This window comes from Heterodontus francisci, chromosome 8, assembly GCF_036365525.1.
Source record: "Heterodontus francisci isolate sHetFra1 chromosome 8, sHetFra1.hap1, whole genome shotgun sequence".
Classification (NCBI taxonomy): Eukaryota; Metazoa; Chordata; class Chondrichthyes; order Heterodontiformes; family Heterodontidae; genus Heterodontus; species Heterodontus francisci.
The window spans coordinates 4852038-4874411 of NC_090378.1; the positions used below are offsets into that span (position 1 = coordinate 4852038).

The following is a 22374-nucleotide window of genomic DNA, read 5'->3' on the forward strand; positions in this document are numbered from 1 at the left end:
GACCACGCCTGCTGATGAGGTCAAAGGCTTTGGTGAGATCAATGAAAGCAATGTAGAGGGGCATCTGTTGTTCACGGCATTTCTCCTGTATCTGACGAAGGGAGAACAGCATGTCATCGGTCGATCTCTCTGCACGAAAGCCACACTGTGCCTCAGGGTAGACGCGCTCGGCCAGCTTCTGTAGCCTGTTCAGAGCGACTCGAGCAAAGACTTTCCCCACTATGCTGAGCAGGGAGATTCCACGGTAGTTGTTGCAGTTCCCGCGGTCACCTTTGTTTTTATAGAGGGTGATGATATTGTAAGCATGTAAGCAAATTCAAAACCAGGGAAAGGGTGGGGGGTGGGGTGGAGGAGTATAGAACAAAAAGGGAAGGTCTGGGATAGAGTGGAAGGCAGCAGTGATTAAGTGACAAAAGGAATGATAGTGCAAGGCAAAAGGAGATGGTAATGGGGCAAGTAAAGAAACAAAAAATGGATCCAGCAAAGATGTAAATGGCAACAGCAGGATCATTACCAACAGCTGCTGTCCAAACGGAATGGAAGCAGTGATTATGATATGAAATTATTAGAATCAATGTTGAGTCCTGTAGTTTGTAAAGTATGAGGTTGAAAGAGTTTAATAAAGGTTGTACTGACCATTCCAGCTATTTGAATGTTAGGTGATGCACTACAGTGTGGTAAAGGGATCTTCACAGTGCTGCATGATACAAATGGAAAATGAGAACTTGACTAAAGCCAAACTTACACAGAAATATAGGAAAAGGAATTAAATTTTATTTCATCAATTTCAAAATAAAAAGGTCATTCATCCCGTCGTGCCTGTGCTGGCTCTTTGAAAGAGCTATCTAATTAGTCCCACGTCCCTGCCCTTTCCCCATAGCCCTCCAAATTTTTCCCCTTCGAATATTTATCCAATTCCCTTTTGAAAGTTACTATTGAATCTGCTCCCACTGCCCTTTCAGGCAGCACATTCCAGATCACACCTCACTGCACTACCTTAAATCTGTGTTCCTCTGGTTTCCAACCCTCCTACCAGTGGAAACATTTTCTCCATACTTACTCGAATAAAACCCTTCATAATTTCAGACATCTCTATTAAATCATCCCTTAAGCTTCTCTGCTCTCAGGAGAACAATCCCAGATTCTCCAGTCTCTCACATAACTGAAGTCTCTCAACAATGGAACCAGTCTAGTAAGTCTCCTCTGCACCCTCTCCAAGGCTTTGATATCTTTCCTAAAGTGTGATGCCCAGAATTGGATATAATACTCCCACTGAGGTCCAACTCGTGATTCATAAAGGCTTAGCATAACTTCCTTGCTTTTGTACTCTATGCCTCTATTAATAAACCCAAAGATCCATATGCTTTTTTAAAATAACCTTATTGACTTGTCCTGTCATCTTCAAAGATTGCTGTACATACACCCCCAGGTCTCTCTGCTCCTGCACCCCCTTTAAAACTGTATCATTCAGTTTTGGGTCATCTGAACTCTTTGAAATTTTGCTTTGTATAACCAAGTTCAGGTACAGCAAGAAAGATTATGAATTACATAGAATTACACACAGCACAGAAAACAGGCATTCAGCCCAACTGCTCCGTGCTGGTGTTTCTGCTCCACATGAGCCTCCTCACACCCCTCTTCATCTTACCCCATCAGCATATCCTTCTAGTCCTTTCTCCCTCATGTGTTTATCCAGTTTCCTCTTAAATACATCTATACTATTGACCTCAACCACACCCTATGGTAGCGAGTTCCACATTCTCACCACTCTCTGAGTAAAGAAGTTTCTCCTGAATTCCCTATTGGATTTATATCTTATACTTAAGGCCCCTAGTTTTGGAGTCCCCCCAAAGTGCAAACTAGTTCTGTAATCCTGGTATGAAAGAAGTGAATCATTTGTAACATGCTGCCTATTTTGTGACATGATAAAAAAAATCTCTATATAAATGAATTATAAGGCGTTTAATTTACTTTTCCCCACTTGTCTTCTTTGACTGATTTCTTCAGTGAGCTGCTTTCTGAAACTCAGCATGCGCGTTACGTCCTTGCATCGGAGTATTTCTTCAATGGAAAGCAATTCGACATCATCCTCTAACTGAGGGGCCGAGTTTCCCTTCAGGGCTTCAAACATTTCCAGGACTGCCACAACTGAGTCTTCAGGCCTTGTGCGCGGGGTGGGGAAGATCCTGGCATTCCAGAGGCTGGGCCGGGCTTTCCCACTGCAAGAGAAGAGATTCTCAGAGACCTTCAAGCCCAAGCATCTGATGGCCTCTCGGAAATCAATGTCCAGCAGCCGCAGCTTGTGGATCTCAGACAGGGATGGGACTGCACGCTTGAGGTCATCTCCTGTCCCGAACATCACGGTGGCATAGCCCCCTGGGACACTCAGTGTGTGCAGGAAGGTGTTGGGGGGTATAGTGGAGTTTTCTCCAATGCAGCATCCGCTGACTATGCTGTTGGCACCCACATGGCTGTCCGTCCCCAGCCGGGAGTACTCGATCACACTGCCAGGAGATACGTCACACCCCAGCCCTACCAGGCTCTCAATAATGCATGGTACCTGGCTGCAACTCTCAGGGGAGAGCTGATCAATTCCACTGGAATCAGACAGCAGCCCGAGCTGTGCTCTCAAGATTGCGTCTGCAGTCAAGTGGTGCAGATATTCTTGGACGGTGCCCAGGTGATAGAATTTGGAATTGTTCAGCAAAGCGACATTAAGTGGTGTTCCTTGGAGACAGGAGAAGATCTTCTGCCGAGCCGCCACCAGCTGCTCCTCCTCCTGACTAACATTGGCCGTGTTTTTGGTGTATTCTGGTGTGGCTCCGGGCCCTAGTGCCTGGAGGAAGTCACCGTATGCATCAATTTCACAACTGAGGGTCCCGATCTCTCTGAGGATCTCCAGCAGCTGTTTGGCTGTTGGACGATCAAAGTAGTAGACGCTGTCTGTATAGACAAAGTCCTCCTCCTCCGTGTCTCCAATATTTCCGAGTCCCCCGCCTGCCCTGCAGATTGCCCCTGCCTCCTTCATCATCTCCACACTGGGCTTGTGCAGGAAGCGGCGGCAGGGTTTGCATTCCAGTTGATTCCGATCTCCTGCGTCCCAGCCCGACTCCAGCACAAAGACACCGTGCGTGGTGCCAATGGACAAGGAGGAAGGATGAGCGAGGGCCGTAAAACCAGGCTTGTTGAAGCAAATGGCATCAGTATCATCCACGCTGTAGAGCTCAATGTCATCGGCACAGGTCACCAGGACCCCAGGCTTCATGTGGGCAGGGAAATCAATGTACATTGCCAGCTTGAGCTCCAGCATTTGGTAAACAGGGTCACCCAGAGGCAGAGCAGTAAAGATCTTCCCCAGTGCACTGGCACTTGGCAAACGTTGGCTGTAACCTCCTACAACAAAAAGGGAATCATGTCATAGCATGTAAATGCAAACATGTCCTGAATATGGACTGATGTACCCAAGTCCATTCTTTTTTCAAATCCCTCCATGGCCTTGCCCCTCACTATCTCTGTAATCTCTTCCAGCTTCATAACACCCTGAAAACACATTCCCGATTTTTATCACACCATCATTGACCACCATGCCTTCAGCTGCCAGGGTGCTAAGCTTTGGAATTCCCTCCCTAAACGCTTCCATCTTTCTAACTCTCTCTTCACCTTTAATACACTCCTACACTCTTTGACCAAGCTTTTGGTCACCTGATCATCTTATGTGGCTTGGCAACAGATTTACTCTGATTTAACCTCATGTGAAGCACCATGGGATGTTTTACTGCATTAAAAGCACTATATAAATGCAAGTTGTTGTTGAGAAAGTCAGTTGATCACGATATTACATTACCTTGAAATGTCTTTTCATTATTATTTATTGACGAAATAAGTTTAGTTGCGAGTTTCCAAAGGCAGAAGGTTTGGTAACCAGAGTACACAGATTTAAGGTAATTTGTCATGATCCTGTCTTTTTTTTTCTCCGAGAAATATAGAGTCATAGAGTTATACAGCACAGAAACAGGCCCTTCGGCCCATCATGTCCATGCCAGCCATCAAGCACCTATCTATTCTAATCCCATTTTCCAGCACTTGGCCCGTAGCCTTGTATGCTATGGCGTTTCAAATGCTCATTTAGATACTTCTTAAATGTTGTGAGGGTTCCTGCCTCCACCACCCCTCCAGGCAGTGTGTTCCAGATTCCAACCATCCTCTGGGTGAAAAAAAGTGTTCCTCAAATCTCCTCTAAACCTCCTGCCCCTTACCTTAAATCTACGTCCCCTGGTTATTGACACCTCCGCTAGGGGAAAAAAGTTGCTTCCTATCTACCCTATCTATGCCCCTCATAATTTTGTATACCTCAATCAGGTCTCCCTTCAACTTTCTCCGTTCTAAGGATAACAACCCTAGCCTATCCAGTCTCTCTTCATAGCTGAAATGCTCCAGTCCAGGCAACAGCCCGGTGAAACTCCTCTGCACCCTCTCCAGTGCAATGTGGTGTGTCTTTAAGACAGCAAAGGAGCCGTACTGCTCTAAGAACCAGAATGCCTCAGGAGTTAGAGAAAGTGCATTTTGGTTGCCGACAGATACAAGCATACAGAGAGGGAACCAACCAGCTTCAAAGAATGTATCCTGGAAAAGCTGGCAACAGCCATTCAGGGACCAAGGACCAGATATACAATGTTACAATTATCTTTTGAACTGGCTTTTTAGTTGAAAACAGACTGTTCTAGCTAGGGACACAGAGAGACAGCTGTGTGTTAGCATCTGAAAGGAGAAACAGACTATTTAAACTGAAGGAAGTGAACTTAGTTTGTTTATTTATTATCTCTCAAAATTCTAAAAACGTCAAGCCAAAACAGATCTCTGATAACTTAAACTGAAGGAAGGGAAGTTAGACTGTGACAATCTTCTATTCCTCAAAAATTCTAAAGCCAAATTGATTCATTTAAAAAGTGTTTGCACGTCGTTAATTGTGGAAATTCATCGCTGGTGAAGGAAAGCATCACTTACTGCTGGAATTAGACTACAGACTGTTCTACTCTTGAAGAACCATTTTTTCTCCCCATCGGACGGCTGTGAGGACTTCAAGCAACCTTGGACTTTTTCACCTGCGTCAGGAGCATAAATTTGCAAGGACTCTAATTTTTTCTATTTTAAATGTTGTTTCTCTCTTCATAATGTTTAAGAACTTAATGTTTCTAATTAAACAGTTAATTTGTTGATTTAAAGACACCTGGTTTGGTTAGCCTCATTCGGAGGTTAATAGATGGTACAATTTGGCTGGGTCTTTCTTTAATTTGGAGAGTTTAAAAATGATATGTTAGGCGATCTGGGGAGACGGGAATTGAATTAACAGTGCGTTTCTCCCACCACATTCAGGATCGTTTATTTTGACTGGGGGCTTTGACTGGGGCAGTTGCAATTTGTCAGTTGTAACAAATTGACAAAAGAATCAGGGAGGAGATAGTTTTTTTGACACAGTGAGTTGTCGTGATCAGGAAAGGGCAGAGGAAGCAACTTTCAAAAGGGAATTGAACAAATATTCAAAGGGAAAAATTTACAGGGGTGGCGCAGTGGTTAGCACTGCAGCCTCACAGCTCCAGGGACCCGATTCTGGGTACTGCCTTTGGGGAGTTTGCAAGTTCTCCCTGTGACCGCGTGGTTTTTCGCCGGGTGCTCCAGTTTCCTCCCACAGCCAAAGACTTGCAGGTGATAGGTAAATTGGCCATTGTAAATTGCCCCTAGTGTAGGTAGGTGATAGGGAATATGGGATTACTGCAGGGTTAGTATAAATGGGTGGTTGTTGGTCGGCACAGACTCGGTGGGCCGAAGGGCCTGTTTCAGTGCTGTATCTCTAAATAAATATAGGGAACGAGCAGAGGGTGAGTGTGACTAGGCAGTTCTTTCAAAGACCAGCACACGCACAATGGGCCAAATGGCCTTCTACGATGTATGATTCAAAAAGCCTTGCATTTATACAGCACATTTCACAACCTGAAGACATCCCAAAGTGCTTTACAGCCAATTAAGAACTTTTGACGTGAATTCACTGTTCTATATAATGTAAGGAATGCAGCAGTCAATTTGTGCACAGCAAGATCTCACAAACAGAAATGTACTAATGACCAGGTATCTGTTTTCATGATGTTGATTGAGGGACAACAGGAACTCCCCTGCTCTTCCTCCAATAGTGCAGTGGGATTTTTCACATCCACCTGAGAGACCAGACGTGGCCTCAGTTTAACGTCTCATCTGAAAGATGAGATCTCCAACAAAGAAAGATCTCCAACAAAGCAACAGTCCCTCAGTACTGCCCCTCTAACAGTGCAATACTCCCTCAGTACTAACTGTCTAACAGTGCAGCGCTCCCTCAGTACTGACCCTCCAACAGTGCAACGCTCCCTCGTACTGACCCTCTAACAGTGCAATACTCCCTCAGTACTAGCTGTCTAACAGTGCAGCGCTCCCTCAGTACTGACCCTCTAACAGTGCAACGCTCCCTCGTACTGACCCTCTGACAGTGCAGTGCTCCCTCAGTACTGAGCCTCCAGCAGTCGGGTACTTCTTAGGTACTGCTCTGGGAATTTCAGTCTGGATTATATGCTCCTGGAGTGGGACCTGAACACATAACTTTCTGACTCAAGTGGCGAAAGTGCGTCCATGCAAGCCTGGCTGATATCCAACAAAGTCTCTTCAAATTGTTAGATATTTCTTTGATTTTAGAACCGCATGATCACTACCCAAGACACTAAGCCTTTGTCTCTAGGAAGCCACAGATAGTGAGTCTGAATAGAGCTCAACACTTCAGAATATCCCCTGTGCTTAAGTCAAAGAATCACCTTTTTAACCAACAGCAACAAGACTTTCAGTATTTACAGAATCACAGAATTGTTACAGCACAGAAGGAGGCCATTTGGCCCATCGTGTCTGCACCTGCTCTCTGAGTGAGCAATTCACTTCGTACCATTCCCCCACCTTCTCCCCATAACCCTCTACATTCTTCCTTTACCAGCATGAATTAAAAGAATGGTGAAGTTATCCAACGTGTCTTCATAGAGTCCCTCTAAGCGGTGAAGAGCAAGGAGTGTAGACCCTCCATTTCCTGTGTAAAGACACATATTAATTAAAAACATTCCTTCCATCCTTTTATATAGTCTAATGTCTGAGCCATTAACTCTCAAGCATGACTTCCTGTCTTTGCTCACTCAGTAATGTGCCCTACATTGCAGAGGGGAAAGAGTGGGTGGGCTAGACTTAGTAAACTGTTTTGTGGCTGAAATAAAAATCAGAAAATTCTGAAAATATTCAGCAGTTCTGGCAACATCTGTGAAGAGTCAGAGTCATTTACGGCACAGGAGGAGGCCATTCGGCCCACTGAGTCTATGCCAGCTCTCCACGGAACTATGTAGTCAGTCCCAGTCTCTGGCTCGATCCCTGTAGACCTGTAAGTCTATTTCTCTCAGATGGCCACCCAATTTTCTTTTGAAGTCATTGATCATATCTGCTTCCACCACCCTTGTGGGAAGCGAGTTCCAGGTTATTACCACCCACTGTGTAAAAAGGTGCTTCCTCATATTCCCCCTGCATCTTCAGAAATAGAGTTAATATTGGGTCATCGACCTGAAACGTTAACTCTGTTTCTCTCTCCACAGATCCTGCCTGAGTTCCAGCGTTTTTTGTTTATATTTCAGATTTCCAGCATCTGCAGTATTCTGCTTTTGCTCTGTGACTGGCCAGTCTCACTGTCAAACAAATCAAAAACAGTTATTTCATTTCTCTCATTCCATGCAGTGTTGTGTACAGTTTTGGTCTCCATACCCGCAGAATGATATACTTGCCTTAGAGGGGCTGCAACGAAGGTTCACTATATTGATTCCTGGGATGAGAGCATTGTCTTATGAGGAGAGATTGAGAAAATGTTTGGCTAAGACAAATGTGGGTCCATTACTGGCAGAGTCAGGAGAATTTATAATGGGGAATAGAGAAATGGCAGAGCAGCTAAATGATAATTTTGTATCTGTCTTCACCGAGGAAGATACAAGAAATCTCCCAGAATTAGAGATCCAAGGGATTGGGGGAATTAGGGAATTGAAGGAAATTAGTATTAGTAAGAAGGTTGTATTGGAGAAATTAATGGGGCTGAAGGTTGATAGGTCCCCAGGACCTGATATTCTACATCCCAGAGTGTTGAAAGAGGTAGCTATGGAGATAGTGGATGCATCGGTGATCATCTTCCAAAATTCTATAGATTCTGGAGCAGTTCTTGCAGATTGGAAGGTAGCAAATGTCACCCCACTATTTAAGAAGGGAGGGAGAGAGAGAGAAAACAGGGAACTACAGACCTGTTAGCCTTACATCATTAGTAGGGAAAATTAGATTAGATTAGAGATACAGCACTGAAACAGGCCCTTCGGCCCACCGAGTCCGCGCCGACCATCAACCACCCACCCATACTTCTTTTGGGCCTCCTTATCTCGAGAGACAATGGATACGCGCCTGGAGGCGGTCAGTGGTTTGTGAAGCAGCGCCTGGAGTGGCTATAAAGGCCAATTCTGGAGTGACAGGCTCTTCCACAGGTGCTGCAGAGAAATTTGTTTGTTGGGGCTGTTGCACAGTTGGCTCTCCCCTTGCGCCTCTGTCTTTTTTCCTGCCAACTACTAAGTCTCTTCGACTCGCCACAATTTAGCCCTGTCTTTATGGCTGCCCGCCAGCTCTGGCGAATGCTGGCAACTGACTCCCACGACTTGTGATCAATGTCACACGATTTCATGTCGCGTTTGCAGACGTCTTTATAACGGAGACATGGACGGCCGGTGGGTCTGATACCAGTGGCGAGCTCGCTGTACAATGTGTCTTTGGGGATCCTGCCATCTTCCATGCGGCTCACATGGCCAAGCCATCTCAAGCGCCGCTGACTCAGTAGTGTGTATAAGCTGGGGATGTTGGCCGCTTTAAGGACTTCTGTGTTGGAGATATAGTCCTGCCACCTGATGCCAAGTATTCTCCGAAGGCAGCGAAGATGGAATGAATTGAGACGTCGCTCTTGGCTGGCATACGTTGTCCAGGCCTCGCTGCCGTAGAGCAAGGTACTGAGGACACAGGCCTGATACACTCGGACTTTTGTGTTCCGTGTCAGTGCGCCATTTTCCCACACTCTCTTGGCCAGTCTGAACATAGCAGTGGAAGCCTTACCCATGCGCTTGTTGATTTCTGCATCTAGAGACAGGTTACTGGTGATAGTTGAGCCTAGGTAGGTGAACTCTTGAACCACTTCCAGAGCGTGGTCGCCAATATTGATGGATGGAGCATTTCTGACATCCTGCCCCATGATGTTCGTTTTCTTGAGGCTGATGGTTAGGCCAAATTCATTGCAGGCAGACGCAAACCTGTCGATGAGACTCTGCAGGCATTCTTCAGTGTGAGATGTTAAAGCAGCATCGTCAGCAAAGAGGAGTTCTCTGATGAGGACTTTCCGTACTTTGGACTTCGCTCTTAGACGGGCAAGGTTGAACAACCTGCCCCCTGATCTTGTGTGGAGGAAAATTCCTTCTTCAGAGGATTTGAACGCATGTGAAAGCAGCAGGGAGAAGAAAATCCCAAAAAGTGTGGGTGCGAGAACACAGCCCTGTTTCACACCACTCAGGATAGGAAAGGGCTCTGATGAGGAGCCACCATGTTGAATTGTGCCTTTCATATTGTCATGGAATGAGGTGATGATACTTAGTAGCTTTGGTGGACATCCGATCTTTTCTAGTAGTCTGAAGAGACCACGTCTGCTGACGAGGTCAAAGGCTTTGGTGAGATCAATGAAAGCAATGTAGAGGGGCATCTGTTGTTCACGGCATTTCTCCTGTATCTGACGAAGGGAGAACAGCATGTCAATAGTCGATCTCTCTGCACGAAAGCCACACTGTGCCTCAGGGTAGACGCGCTCGGCCAGCTTCTGGAGCCTGTTCAGAGCGACTCGAGCAAAGACTTTCCCCACTATGCTGAGCAGGGAGATTCCACGGTAGTTGTTGCAGTCACCGCGGTCACCTTTGTTTTTATAGAGGGTGATGATGTTGGCATCGCGCATGTCCTGGGGTACTGCTCCCTCGTCCCAGCACAGGCATAGCAGTTCATGTAGTGCTGAGAGTATAGCAGGCTTGGCACTCTTGATTATTTCAGGGGTAATGCTGTCCTTCCCAGGGGCTTTTCCGCTGGCTAGGGAATCAATGGCATCACTGAGTTCCGATTTGGTTGGCTGTATGTCCAGCTCATCCATGACTGGTAGAGGCTGGGCTGCATTGAGGGCAGTCTCAGTGACAGCATTCTCCCTGGAGTACAGTTCTAGGTAGTGCTCAACCCAGCGGTCCATCTGTTTGCGTTGGTCAGTGATTATGTCCCCCGATTTAGATTTGAGGGGGGTGATCTTCTTGATGGTTGGCCCAAGAGCTCTCTTCATGCCATCATACATTCCTCTGATGTTTCCGGTGTCTGAGGCCAGCTGAATATGACTGCATAGGTGTTGCCAGTAGTCGTTTGCGCAACGCCTAGCTGTTCTTTGTGCAGTACTTCTGGCTGCTTTAAGTGCTGCGGATGTTAAATCGCTGGGGGCTTTCTTGTAGTTCAAAAGTGCAATGCGCTTAGCGGCTATGACAGGTTCCAGCTCTTCATTATGAGATTGAAACCAGTCTGCATTTCTCTTCGCACTTTTGCCGTAGGTGGTCTAATCCTACTAATCCTACACTAATCCCATATTCCTACCAAACATCCCCACCTGACCCTATATTTCCCTACCACCTACCTATACTAGTGACAATTTATAATGGCCAATTTACCTACCAACCTGCAAGTCTTTGGCTTGTGGGAGGAAACCGGAGCACCCGGAGAAAACCCACGCAGACACAGGGAGAACTTGCAAACTCCACACAGGCAGTACCCAGAATCGAACCCGGGTCCCTGCAACTGTGAGGCTGCAGTGCTAACCACTGCGCCACTGTGCCGCCCACTCACTAAATGCTAGAATCTATTCTAAAGGATGTGATAAATGGACATTTGGAAAACAATAATCTGATTGGGCATAGTCAACATGAATTTATGAATGAAAAATTATGTTTGACAAACCTATTGGAGTTTTTTGAGGATGTTACTAACAGATTTGATAAAGGGGAGTCGGTGGACGCGGCATACTTGGATTTTCAGAAGACTTTTGATAACGTCCCCCACAGGAGGCTGGATAGAAAAATTAAAGCACATGTGATAGGAAGTAATATACTGGCATGGATTAAGGATTGGTTAACAGGCAGAAAGCGGAGTGTAGGAATAAACGGGTCATTCTCGCATTGGCAGGCTGTGACTAGTGGGTACCGCAGGGATCAGTGCTTGGGTCCCAGCTGTTCACAATATATATCAATGATTTGGATGTGGGGACCAAATGTAATATTTCCAAGTTCACGGATGACACAAAACTAGGTGGGAATGTGTGTTGTGAGGAAGATGCAAAATGGCTTCAAGGGGATTTGGACAGACTTAGTGAGTGGGTAAGAATGTGGCAGATGGAATAAAAAGTGGAAAAACATGAGGTTATCCACTTTGGTAGGAGGATAAGATGTGCAGAGTATTTCTTAAATGGTAAGAGATTAGAAAGTGTAGATGTACAAAGGGTGTCCTTGTCAATAAATAAGTCACTTAATGCTAACATGCAGCTGCAGCAAGCAATTAGGAAGGCGAATGGTATGTTAGCCTTTATCGCAAGAGGATTTGAATACAGGAATAGTGAAGTCTTGCTTCAATTGTACAGAACCTTGGTTAGACTGCACTTGGAGTACTGTGTGCAGTTTTGGTCCTCTTACCTTAGGAAGGATATTATTGCCACAGAGGGAGTGCAACAAAGGTTCACCAGACTTGTTCTCAGGATGGCAGGACTGTCCTATGAAGAGAGATTGGGGAAACGGGGCCTGTATTGTCTAGAGTTTCAAAGAAAGAGAGATGATCTCCTTGAAACCTACGAAATACTTGAAAGGGATAGACATGGTAGATGCAGTTAAGATGTTTCCCCTGGTTGGGGAGTCTAGAACCAGGGAACACAATTTCAAAATAAGGGGGAAGCTGCTTAGGACAGAGATGAAGAGAAATTTCTTTACTCAGAGGGTTGTGAATCTTTGGAATTCTCTACCCCAGAGGACTGTGGAAGCTCAGTCATTAAGTATGTTTAAAGCAGAGATTGACAGATTTCTAAATACAAATGACATAAGGGGATACGAGGATAGTGGGAAAAAGGCACTGAAGTGGATGAACAGCCATGATCATATTGAATGGCTGGGAAGGATCGATGGGCTGAATGGCCTACTCCTATTCCTATGTTCCTAGAATGGGCCTATATTCTTTGGAGTTTAGAAGAATGGGAGGTGATTTCATTGAAAGATATAAGAATCTGAAAGGGCTTGACAGGGTGGACACTGAGAAGTAAAGCGTGGCTACCCGACCTGAACCCGACCAGACCCGATGATGTATCTGTAACCTAAGCAAGGAGAAAAAAAACACACATTCTTCTGACCAATTTAACTGATGCAGTTTAGGAAGTGAGCGATTTGTTTTGTAGAAGTGCTTGCAGGTGGAAAACAGCAACTGTATTCATGGGATGGATAACGATTTGAATCAATGTAACCGTAGTTGTAAATCTTTTAACAAACCCACAGTAGTGGAGTTATACAAGTAGCATTCCAAGGAGCATTTAAAACCCTAGGTCAGCTTTTATGAAGCAGGATTCAGTTGTATTTGAGCCAGACTCTCAGGTATTAACTTTTTTTACACAGATCCTCGTTATCTGGTAGAACCGTTACTCAGAGAGAAAACAAAACTGTCTTCGCTTCCCACTTCTCTTACTGTGGCAAAAGCCATGGCATTTCGCAGTTTCTGCCTGTTTCGGGGTGAAATGCGGGTTATTTAACGGGCGGTGCATCTGCACTGATGTCTCAAACACACAGAGAACAATATTGTAACTGGTTCTAGGTCTCGAGTTGAAACAGCTTTAGGAACGTTCAGAAACAGTGAAAGATGCAACTCCCGCTGAAGCTGCTTTTGATTTTACAAACCGAAGTTCAAGGTAAGCTACTTTGATCAGATTTGTGTAATAACTTGGTCCTGGGATGTGCATTTAGAAGCATCCGCTATTGCTTTAGAATATTTCAGCATTATATAATGTGGAACTGCAGAGAGAGAAAGAGAGAGAGGCAGTCCAAATGACAAACATACATTTGGATCAAGATCTCTGTCGGGTTCAGGCCAGGTCGGGCATTTAAAAAAATTAAAGGACTCGGGCTCGGGTCAGGTTCGGGTTGGCTGTTGTCGGGTCGGGCCCGGGTTGGGTTTTAATTTTATGCCCGAGCCAGGCTTTACTGAGAAAATGCTTTCCCGAGAATCTAGAACTAGCGGTCACAGTCTCAGAAGGCATTGGCCATTTAGTACTGAGATGAGAAACTTCTTCACTCATAATCTTTGCAATTTTTTACTTTAGAGAGCTATGGATGCTCAGTCATTGAATATATTCCAAACCTGAGATCTACAGATTTTTGAAGTCTAACAGAATCAAAGGGATCTGAGGATAGGGCGGGTAAGTGGCTTTGAGGTAGAAGATCAACTTATTGAATGGGGGTGCAGGTGAATGGCCTTCCAATGATCCTTTTTCTTACGTTCTTAGGAACTCCCCGGCGTTTTCTCCATAACGCAACAAATTAGTTCTCTTCAGGAACATGCCCAATTGCCTTTTGAAAGTTCCTATGAAATCTAATTCCACCACCCTTTCAGGTAGAGCTTAAGAACTCTTTGTGTGAAGAAATTTCTCATTTTCCCTCTCGCTCTTTTGGCCATTATTTTTAACCTACACCCTCTGGTTACCGACCCACTTGCCAGAGGAAACAGTTTCTTCTTCCTGCTCCTGCAGGGGAGACCAAAACTAGGGGCGATTAATAAAAGATAGTCACCAATAAATCCAATAGGGAATTCAGGAGAAATTGCTTTACCCAGAGAGTGCTGAGAATGTGAAACTTACTACCACAGGGAGTGGTTGAGGTGAATAGTATCGATACATTTAAGGGAAATAACATGGGGGAGAAAGGAATAGAAGGATATACTGATAGGGTGAGATGAAAAAGGGTGAGAAGAGATTTGTGTGGAGCATAATCACCAGTATAGACCAGTTGGGCCAAATGGCCTGTTTCTGTGCAATTCTATGTCTTTCAAAATTCCTCATAATTTTGAACACCTCTATCAAATCTCCGCTTAACCTTCTATGCTATAAGAACAATCCCAGCTTCTCCAGTCTCTCCATGTAACTGAAATTCCTCATCCCTGGAACCATTCCAGTAAATTTCCTCTGCATTCTCTCCAAGGCCTTGACATCCTTCCTAATGTGTGGTGCCCAGAATTGGACACAATACTCTAGCTGGGGCTGGGGGTGCTCTGTAATGGTTTAGCATAACTTTCTAGTTCTTCATTTTGTACATGGTAGGAACTCTTACCAATTTTAGGTCCTGTAGGATCAGCAAACACGTGATACCGTACACCGAGGGGAAGCTCATTCCTCTCCAGCTTGCTGGTGATCTGCTGCTCGAATGCCAGCTCCTGACTTTCATCAGCAGCTGTAATGACTATAATATCCCAGAACACACCAGGCGTCACCTCCTTTCCTGGGCAGAAAGGCAAAAAAAATCATTAAGGGTAACCTGACACAGAGGCAGCGCCACAATCACACACAGTGCAGCAATTCATCTGTGGCCCGTCGATAGCTAGGAGTTTTCTTTTCATTCGTTCATGGGATGTGGGCGTTGCTGGCAAGGCCAGCCTTTATTCCCCATTCCTAATTGCCCTTAAGGTGGTGGTGAGCTGCCTTCATGAACCACTGCAGTCCTCGGGGTGTAGGTACACCAATGGAAGGGATTCCAGAATTTTGACCCAGTGGCAGTGAAGGAACGGTGTTATAGTTCCAAGTCAGGATGGTGTGTGACTTGGAGAGGAAATTGCGGGTGGTGATGTTCCCATGCATCTGCTGCCCTTGTCCTTCTAGGTGGTAGAGGTCGGGGGTTTGGAAGGTGCTGTCGAAGGAGCATTGGTGAGTTGCTGCAGTGCATCGTGTAGGTGGTACACACTTCTGCCACTGTGTGTCAGTGGTGGAGGGACTGAATGTTGAAGGTGATGGATGGGGTGATCAGCCACTTCTAATTACTTTCAAAAATTGGTTTCTGGCTTCTTTTGAAAGGCTAATCCTAATTTCCCTATTACAAGAGTCATGTTTCAGTGCAATGGTTTTCAGAAAGGGAGTCCACAAGATCACCAGATTTCTATCAGTTTGCAGCAACAGACCCAAGGCCTGATAGAACAGTGTTTTTTGAGGCATACTTTGCTCTGCAAGTGTGTCTAGAATTTGTATTTTCTACACTTGTTGACTTAGACAGAAATAATAAATAGATAGGCTGCAGCTGATGTGTCTCAGAAATTTGAACAAAGGACTCTGGTAATGTCATATTTGCAGTGGATCCTGATATGGAAAACATTGAAACCTGATTTTAAATATTGTAATTTTTAACTATAATTCTAGCATTCGTATTTAATAAATCAGCTGCAGAACTAACCCAAGACCTGATGAGTGTTTTGGAACGTTAAAGCAGAGGGATTTGCTGTTGAGTCAGTATGTTAAAGTCCAAAGCAAAGTACTAAAATTGCCAGTTTTTGTCATTACTGCAATGCACAAGTATTGACATTAGAAGGCATTTACTGGATCATAACACCAGAGATGTTGTCGCTGTTAAATGTACAATCGCCATTTGGATTTAAAATAATGAGCATTAGCACTTCTGAAGCTAGCTTCTTTGGTAGCAATTTTGTCTGGAGCAAGTTTGGTAAGGCGAACTGCGCATTGCTGCTCTGGACACAGAGGTATGACCTCACTTGCTGCTCTGGACACAGAGGCATGACCTCACTTGCTGCTCTGGACACAGAGGTATGACCTCATTTTATTTTGTAGAACAGATAGGGAGTTTACCAGTGCATCAAAGTAAATAACTGGTGTCAGTGACTACATTTGCTTTCCTTACAAGGCAGAAAGAAACCGTTAGCCTGATTTCACATGATGGCACTTTTTCTTCATGTATTCTGCTTAATTCCTTAACTTCAGAGGTCTTGGATATTTTGCTGACTCCGTTGTCTGGGTAGAATTACTGGAAACTGCAAAGCTCTTTCTACATTCTCAAGCCCATCAGACCTAATACTCTAGTTTCTAGGATTTAATTTCTGGACAATGAAATAAATGCAAAAGGCAATTGAAAGAAATAAACTTGCAGGGCTACAGGAATTCAGCGGAGGAGTGAGACTGACTGACCAGCTCCATGGAGAGCCAGCATGGACTCGAAGAGCCAACTGGCCTCCTGTGCCATAAATGACTCTATGGCTCGAAGATTGGCAATGTGCAGACTGATGTAGCTTTCCTTATCACTCTATGGCTCTATGGGTGCCAATCAAGCAGGCTGCTTTGTCCTGGATGGTGTCGAGCTTCTTGAGTGTTGTTGGAGCTGCACCTATCCAGGCAAGTGGAGAGTATTCCATCACACTCCTGACTTGTGTCTTGCAGATGGAGGACAGGCATTGGGGAGTCAACAGGTGAGTTACTCACTGCAGAATTCCCAGCCTCTAACCTGCTCTTGTAGCCACAGTATTTATGAGGCTGGTCCGGTTCAGTTTCTGGTAAATGGTAACCCCCGGAATGTTGATAGTGGGGGATTCAGTGATGGTAATGCCATTCATCATCAAGGGGAGATGGCTAGATTCTCTCTTTTTTGGTCATTGCCTGGTACTTAAGTAGCAAGCAATATTCGTGCCACACATCAGCCCAAGCCTGGATGTTGTCCAGATCTTGCTGCATCTGGACACTGGCTGCTTCAGTATCTGAGGAGTTGCGAATTGTGCTGAACATTATACAATCATCAGCAAATATTGCCAATTCTGACCTTATGATGGAGGGAAGGTCATTCATGAAGCAGCTGAAGATGGTTGGGCCTAGGACACTATCCTGCGGAACTCCTGCAGTGATGTCCTAAGACTCAGATGATTGACCTCCAACAACCGCAACCATCTTCCTTTGCACTAGGCTGGGCTCCCCCATCGTTGAGTTATAGAGTCATACAGCACCGAAACAGGCCCTTCGGCCCACCGAGTCCGTGCCGACCATCAACCACCCATTTATACTAATCCTACACTACTAGAAAAGATCGGATGTCCACCAAAGCTACTAAGTATCATCACCTCATTCCATGACAATATGAAAGGCACAATTCAACATGGTGGCTCCTCATCAGAGCCCTTTCCTATCCTGAGTGGCGTGTAACAGGGCTGTGTTCTCGCACCCACACTTTTTGGGATTTTCTTCTCCCTGCTGCTTTCACATGCGTTCAAGTCCTCTGAAGAAGGAATTTTCCTCCACACAAGATCAGGGGGGGGCAGGTTGTTCAACCTTGCTCGTCTAAGAGCGAAGTCCAAAGTACGGAAAGTCCTCATCAGGGAACTCCTCTTTGCTTACGATGCTGCTTTAACATCTCACACTGAAGAGTGCCTGCAGAGTCTCATCGACAGGTTTGCGGCTGCCTGCAATGAATTTGGCCTAACCATCAGCCTCAAGAAAACGAACATCATGGGACAGGACGTCAGAAATGCTCCATCCATCAATATTGGCGACCACGCTCTGGAAGTGGTTCAAGAGTTCACCTACCTAGGCTCAACTATCACCAGTAACCTGTCTCTCGATGCAGAAATCAACAAGCGCATGGGAAAGGCTACCACTGCTATGTCCAGACTGGCCAAGAGAGTGTGGGAAAATGGCGCACTGACACGGAACACAAAAGCCCGAGTGTATCAGGCCTGTGTCCTCAGTACCTTGCTCTATGGCAGCGAGGCCTGGACAACGTATGCCAGCCAAGAGCGACGTCTCAATTCATTCCATCTTCGCTGCTTCCGGAGAATACTTGGCATCAGGTGGCAGGACCGTATCTCCAACACAGAAGTCCTCGAAGCGGCCAACATCCCCAGCTTGTACACACTACTGAGTCAGCGGTGCTTGAGATGGCTTGGCCATGTGAGCCGCATGGAAGATGGCAGGATCCCCAAAGACACATGGTACAGCGAGCTCGCCACTGGTATCAGACCCACCGGCCATCCACGTCTCCGCTTTAAAGACGTCTGCAAACGCGACATGAAATCCTGTGACATTTATCACAAGTCGTGGGAGTCAGTTGCCAGCGTTTGCCAGAGCTGGCGGGCAGCCGTAAAGACAGGGCTAAAATGTGGCGAGTCGAAGAGACTTAGTAGTTGGCAGGAAAAAAGACAGAGGCGCAAGGGGAGAGCCAACTGTGCAACAGCCCCGACAAACAAATTTCTCTGCAGCACCTGTGGAAGAGCCTGTCACTCTAGAATTGGCCTTTATAGCCACTCCAGGCGCTGCTTCACAAACCACTGACCACCTCCAGGCGCGTATCCATTGTCTCTCGAGATAAGGAGGCCCAAAAGAAAAGAAAAAAGAACATTAATCCCATTTTTCCCTCTCACATCCCCACTTTCCCTCAATTCTCCTACCACCTACCTATACTAGCGGCAATTTTTTACAATGGCCAATTTACCTGTCAACCTGCAAGTCTTTGGCTGTGGGAGCAAACCAGAGCACCCGGAGGAAACCCACACGGTCACAGGGAGAATTTGCAAACTCCACACAAACCAGTACCCAGAACTGAACCCGGGTCGCTGGAGCTGTGAGGCTGCGGTGCTAGCCACTGCGCTAGAGGTTTGGGATATTTGTTACTTGTTGTTATCCTGTTGTTTAATTGTCCACCACCATTCACGACTGGATGTGGCAGGACTGCAAAGATTAGATCTGCTCTGTTGGTTGTGGGATCGCTTAGCTCTGTCTATCACACGATGCTTCTGCAGTTTGGCATGCAAGTAGTCCTTTGTTGTAGCTTCACCAGGTTGACACCTCATGTTTAGTTATGCCTGGTGCTGCTCCTGGCATGCCCTTCTGCACTCTTCATTGTACCAAGTTTGGTCCTTTGTTTGATGGTAATGGTAGAGTGGGGGATATGCCAGGCCATGAGGTTACAGATTGTGGTAGAGTACAATTCTGTTGCTGCTGATGGTCAGTTTTAAGTTTATAGATCTGTTCGAAATCCATCCCATTTAGCACGGCGATAGTGCAACACAACACGATGGTGAGTATGCTCAATATCAAGACATTGAGTCAAACACATTGGCATGCAGGAAAGAGAACCCAAATTCCTTCAGTCGCATTTTCACTCCTGAAGGTGCTGATTGATTATTGGGGTTTCTGGGTGTCACAGACTTCATCAAAATGGCACAAGCCTTCAGAAAGTGAACAGAGGAGAGAGGGGTGGGGAAAGAGAGGGGCGGGGAGAGACAGTGAGGGGTGGCGAGTGAGGAGACAGAGAGAGGGAGAGGGCAGAGAATGAGGGAAGTGGGAAGGGATATGGAGGGGGGAGGGGAAAGAGAGAAAATGAGGGGGCAAAGGGAGGGGAAAGAGGGGGAGGGGGGAGAGTGAGGGGGAGGGGGGAGAGTGAGGGGGGGAAGGGAGAGTGAGGGGGGGAAGGGAGAGTGAGGGGGGGAAGGGAGAGTGAGGGGGGGAAGGGAGAGTGAGGGGGGGAAGGGAGAGTGAGGGGGGGAAGGGAGAGTGAGGGGGGGAAGGGAGAGTGAGGGGGGGAAGGGAGAGTGAGGGGGGGAAGGAGAGTGAGGGGGGGAAGGGAGAGTGAGGGGGGGAAGGGAGAGTGAGGGGGGGAAGGGAGAGTGAGGGGGGGAAGGGAGAGTGAGGGGGGGAAGGGAGAGTGAGGGGGGGAAGGGAGAGTGAGGGGGGGAAGGGAGAGTGAGGGGGGGAAGGGAGAGTGAGGGGGGGAAGGGAGAGTGAGGGGGGGAAGGGGAGAGTGAGGGGGGGAAGGGAGAGTGAGGGGGGGGAGAGAGTGAGGGGGGGGAGAGAGTGAGGGGGGGGAGAGAGTGAGGGGGGGGAGAGAGTGAGGGGGGGAGAGAGTGAGGGGGGGAGAGAGTGAGGGGGGGGAGAGTGAGGGGGGGGAGAGTGAGGGGGGGGAGAGTGAGGGGGGGGAGAGTGAGGGGGGGGAGAGTGAGGGGGGGGGAGAGTGAGGGGGGGGAGAGTGAGGGGGGGGAGAGTGAGGGGGGGGAGAGTGAGGGGGGGGAGAGTGAGGGGGGGGAGAGTGAGGGGGGGGAGAGTGAGGGGGGGGAGAGTGAGGGGGGGGAGAGTGAGGGGGGGGAGAGTGAGGGGGGGGAGAGTGAGGGGGGGGAGAGTGAGGGGGGGGGAGAGTGAGGGGGGGGAGAGTGAGGGGGGGGAGAGTGAGGGGGGGGAGAGTGAGGGGGGGGAGAGTGAGGGGGGGGAGAGTGAGGGGGGGGAGAGTGAGGGGGGGGAGAGTGAGGGGGGGGAGAGTGAGGGGGGGGAGAGTGAGGGGGAGGAGAGTGAGGGGGAGGAGAGTGAGGGGGAGGAGAGTGAGGGGGAGGAGAGTGAGGGGGAGGAGAGTGAGGGGGAGGAGAGTGAGGGGGAGGAGAGTGAGGGGGAGGAGAGTGAGGGGGAGGAGAGTGAGGGGGAGGAGAGTGAGGGGGAGGAGAGTGAGGGGGAGGAGAGTGAGGGGGAGGAGAGTGAGGGGGAGGAGAGTGAGGGGGAGGAGAGTGAGGGGGAGGAGAGTGAGGGGGAGGAGAGTGAGGGGGAGGAGAGTGAGGGGGAGGAGAGTGAGGGGGAGGAGAGTGAGGGGGGAGGAGAGTGAGGGGGAGGAGAGTGAGGGGGAGGAGAGTGAGGGGGAGGAGAGTGAGGGGGAGGAGAGAGAGTGAGGGGGAGGAGAGAGTGTGAGGGGGAGGAGAGAGTGTGAGGGGGAGGAGAGAGAGAGAGGGGGAAGAGTGAGGGGACAGAGAGTGAGGGGGAAGAGAGTGAGGGGGAAGAGAGTGAGGGGGAAGAGAGTGAGGGGGAAGAGAGTGAGGAGGGGGAAGAGAGTGAGGAGGGGGAAGAGAGTGAGGAGGGGAAAGAGAGTGAGGAGGGGGAAGAGAGTGAGGAGGGGGAAGAGAGTGAGGAGGGGGAAGAGAGTGAGGAGGGGGAAGAGAGTGAGGAGGGGGAAGAGAGTGAGGAGGGGGAAGAGAGTGAGGAGGGGGAAGAGAGTGAGGAGGGGGAAGAGAGTGAGGAGGGAAGAGAGTGAGGAGGGGAAGAGAGTGAGGAAGGGCAAGAGAGAGGGGAAGAAAGGGGGCAGAGACATGGAAGGAAAGGGCAGGGGAGAGAGTGAGGACAGAGGGAGGGGATGTGACGCTTTCGACGACGCGATGCCCCCTGGCCCCGCCCCTACCTCGAAGTTTCTGGAATTCCCGCAGCCGCTGCCGGCTCGCGCTCTGTAGCCTCGCCACGTCACCCATTGTCCGCGGTTCAGAGGTCATCGCCGCGGAGGTACCACCAGCCTGCAGGATGAGGGGGTTGTGAACTCGAGGATGCGAATACAATCAAAATTCCAGAGAAACAGAATCACAATGTTAAATCAAATTTTATCTCGTGTTCCAATGAGACAATGCGTGATGTTTCGTTGTGGGACGAGATAGAAAGTGTGGGAGTGGAATTTGGTTTCGGCCCAAGCGGTTGCGCCTGCGCAGGAGCGACAGTGAGTTTCCATAGCAACCGCCAGCTGGATGAAGCGGGCCTAGAGTCATGGCCGCTCCCCGAGACAGCCCGCAACCGGAGCGCACCGAGGCGAGTGTCCCCACGATACCACCCCCGAACTCAATCATCAATCACCGGCCCCCCCGCCCCCAGTTTCCAAACCCATCCCGCTAACCCCACCCCCAGTCAGTAAACCCTGCCCCCATCCCGCTGACCCCACCCCAGTCAGTAAACCCTGCCCCCATCCTACTAACCCAGCCCCCAGTCAGTAAACCCTGCCCCCATCCCGATAACCCCACCCCCAATCAGTAAACCCTGCCCCCATCCTACTAACCCCGCCCCCAGTCAGTAAACCCTGCCCCCATCCCGTTAACCCCACCCCCAGTCAGTAAACCCTGCCCCCATCCTACTAACACCGCCCCCAGTCAGTAAACCCTGCCCCCATCCTACTAACACCGCCCCCAGTCAGTAAACCCTGCCCCCATCCTACTAACCCCGCCCCCAGTCAGTAAACCCTGCTCCCATCCTGATAACCCCACCCCAGTCAGTGAACCCTGCCCCCATCCTACTAACCCCGCTCCAGGCAGTAAACCCTGCCCCAAATAGCAAACTCTGCCCCCATCCCGATAACCCCACCCCCAGTCAGTAAACCCTGCCCCCATCCTACTAACCCCGCCCCCAGTCAGTAAACCCTGCCCCCATCCCGATAA

General features: G+C 48.1%; 2 protein-coding genes across 3 annotated transcripts in view; one reads left to right on the forward strand and one right to left on the reverse strand.

Moving 5' to 3' along the window:
* Positions 1–658: 658 nt before the first annotated feature.
* On the reverse strand, positions 659–21719 carry fpgt (fucose-1-phosphate guanylyltransferase). The gene is made up of 4 exons (XM_068036567.1): positions 21360–21719; positions 14496–14663; positions 7004–7096; positions 659–3393 (listed from the first exon to the last, which is right to left on the reverse strand). The coding sequence occupies exons 1-4, from the start codon at positions 21445–21447 to the stop codon at positions 1952–1954; spliced, it is 1791 nt and encodes a 596-aa protein (XP_067892668.1). The 5' UTR covers positions 21448–21719; the 3' UTR covers positions 659–1951.
* The window catches only part of lrriq3 (leucine rich repeats and IQ motif containing 3), a 54926-nt gene continuing 45406 nt past the window's right edge, over positions 12855–22374 (forward strand). The window contains exon 1 of one of the 2 annotated variants that reach the window (XM_068036569.1): positions 12855–13081. Coding sequence is in view for 1 of the 2 variants with exons in the window: in XM_068036568.1 (XP_067892669.1) it covers positions 21713–21754 (42 nt within the window). In the remaining variant the exon portion in view is untranslated. Of the gene's footprint in view, positions 13082–21689; positions 21755–22374 lie in introns of those variants that run through there. The other variant, XM_068036568.1, reaches the window with a different exon arrangement.

Coding starts and splice junctions, on each gene's coding strand:
- fpgt (XM_068036567.1), bottom strand. CDS start 21,447: ATGACCTCTGAACCGCGGACAATGGGTGACGTGGCGAGGCTACAGAGC. Junction 7,097..14,495: donor TCCTACAGGACCTAAAATTG/GTAAGAGTTCCT, acceptor GTCTTTACACAG/GAAATGGAGGGTCTACACTC. Junction 3,394..7,003: donor CATTCTTTTAATTCATGCTG/GTAAAGGAAGAA, acceptor TTTTTGTTGTAG/GAGGTTACAGCCAACGTTTG.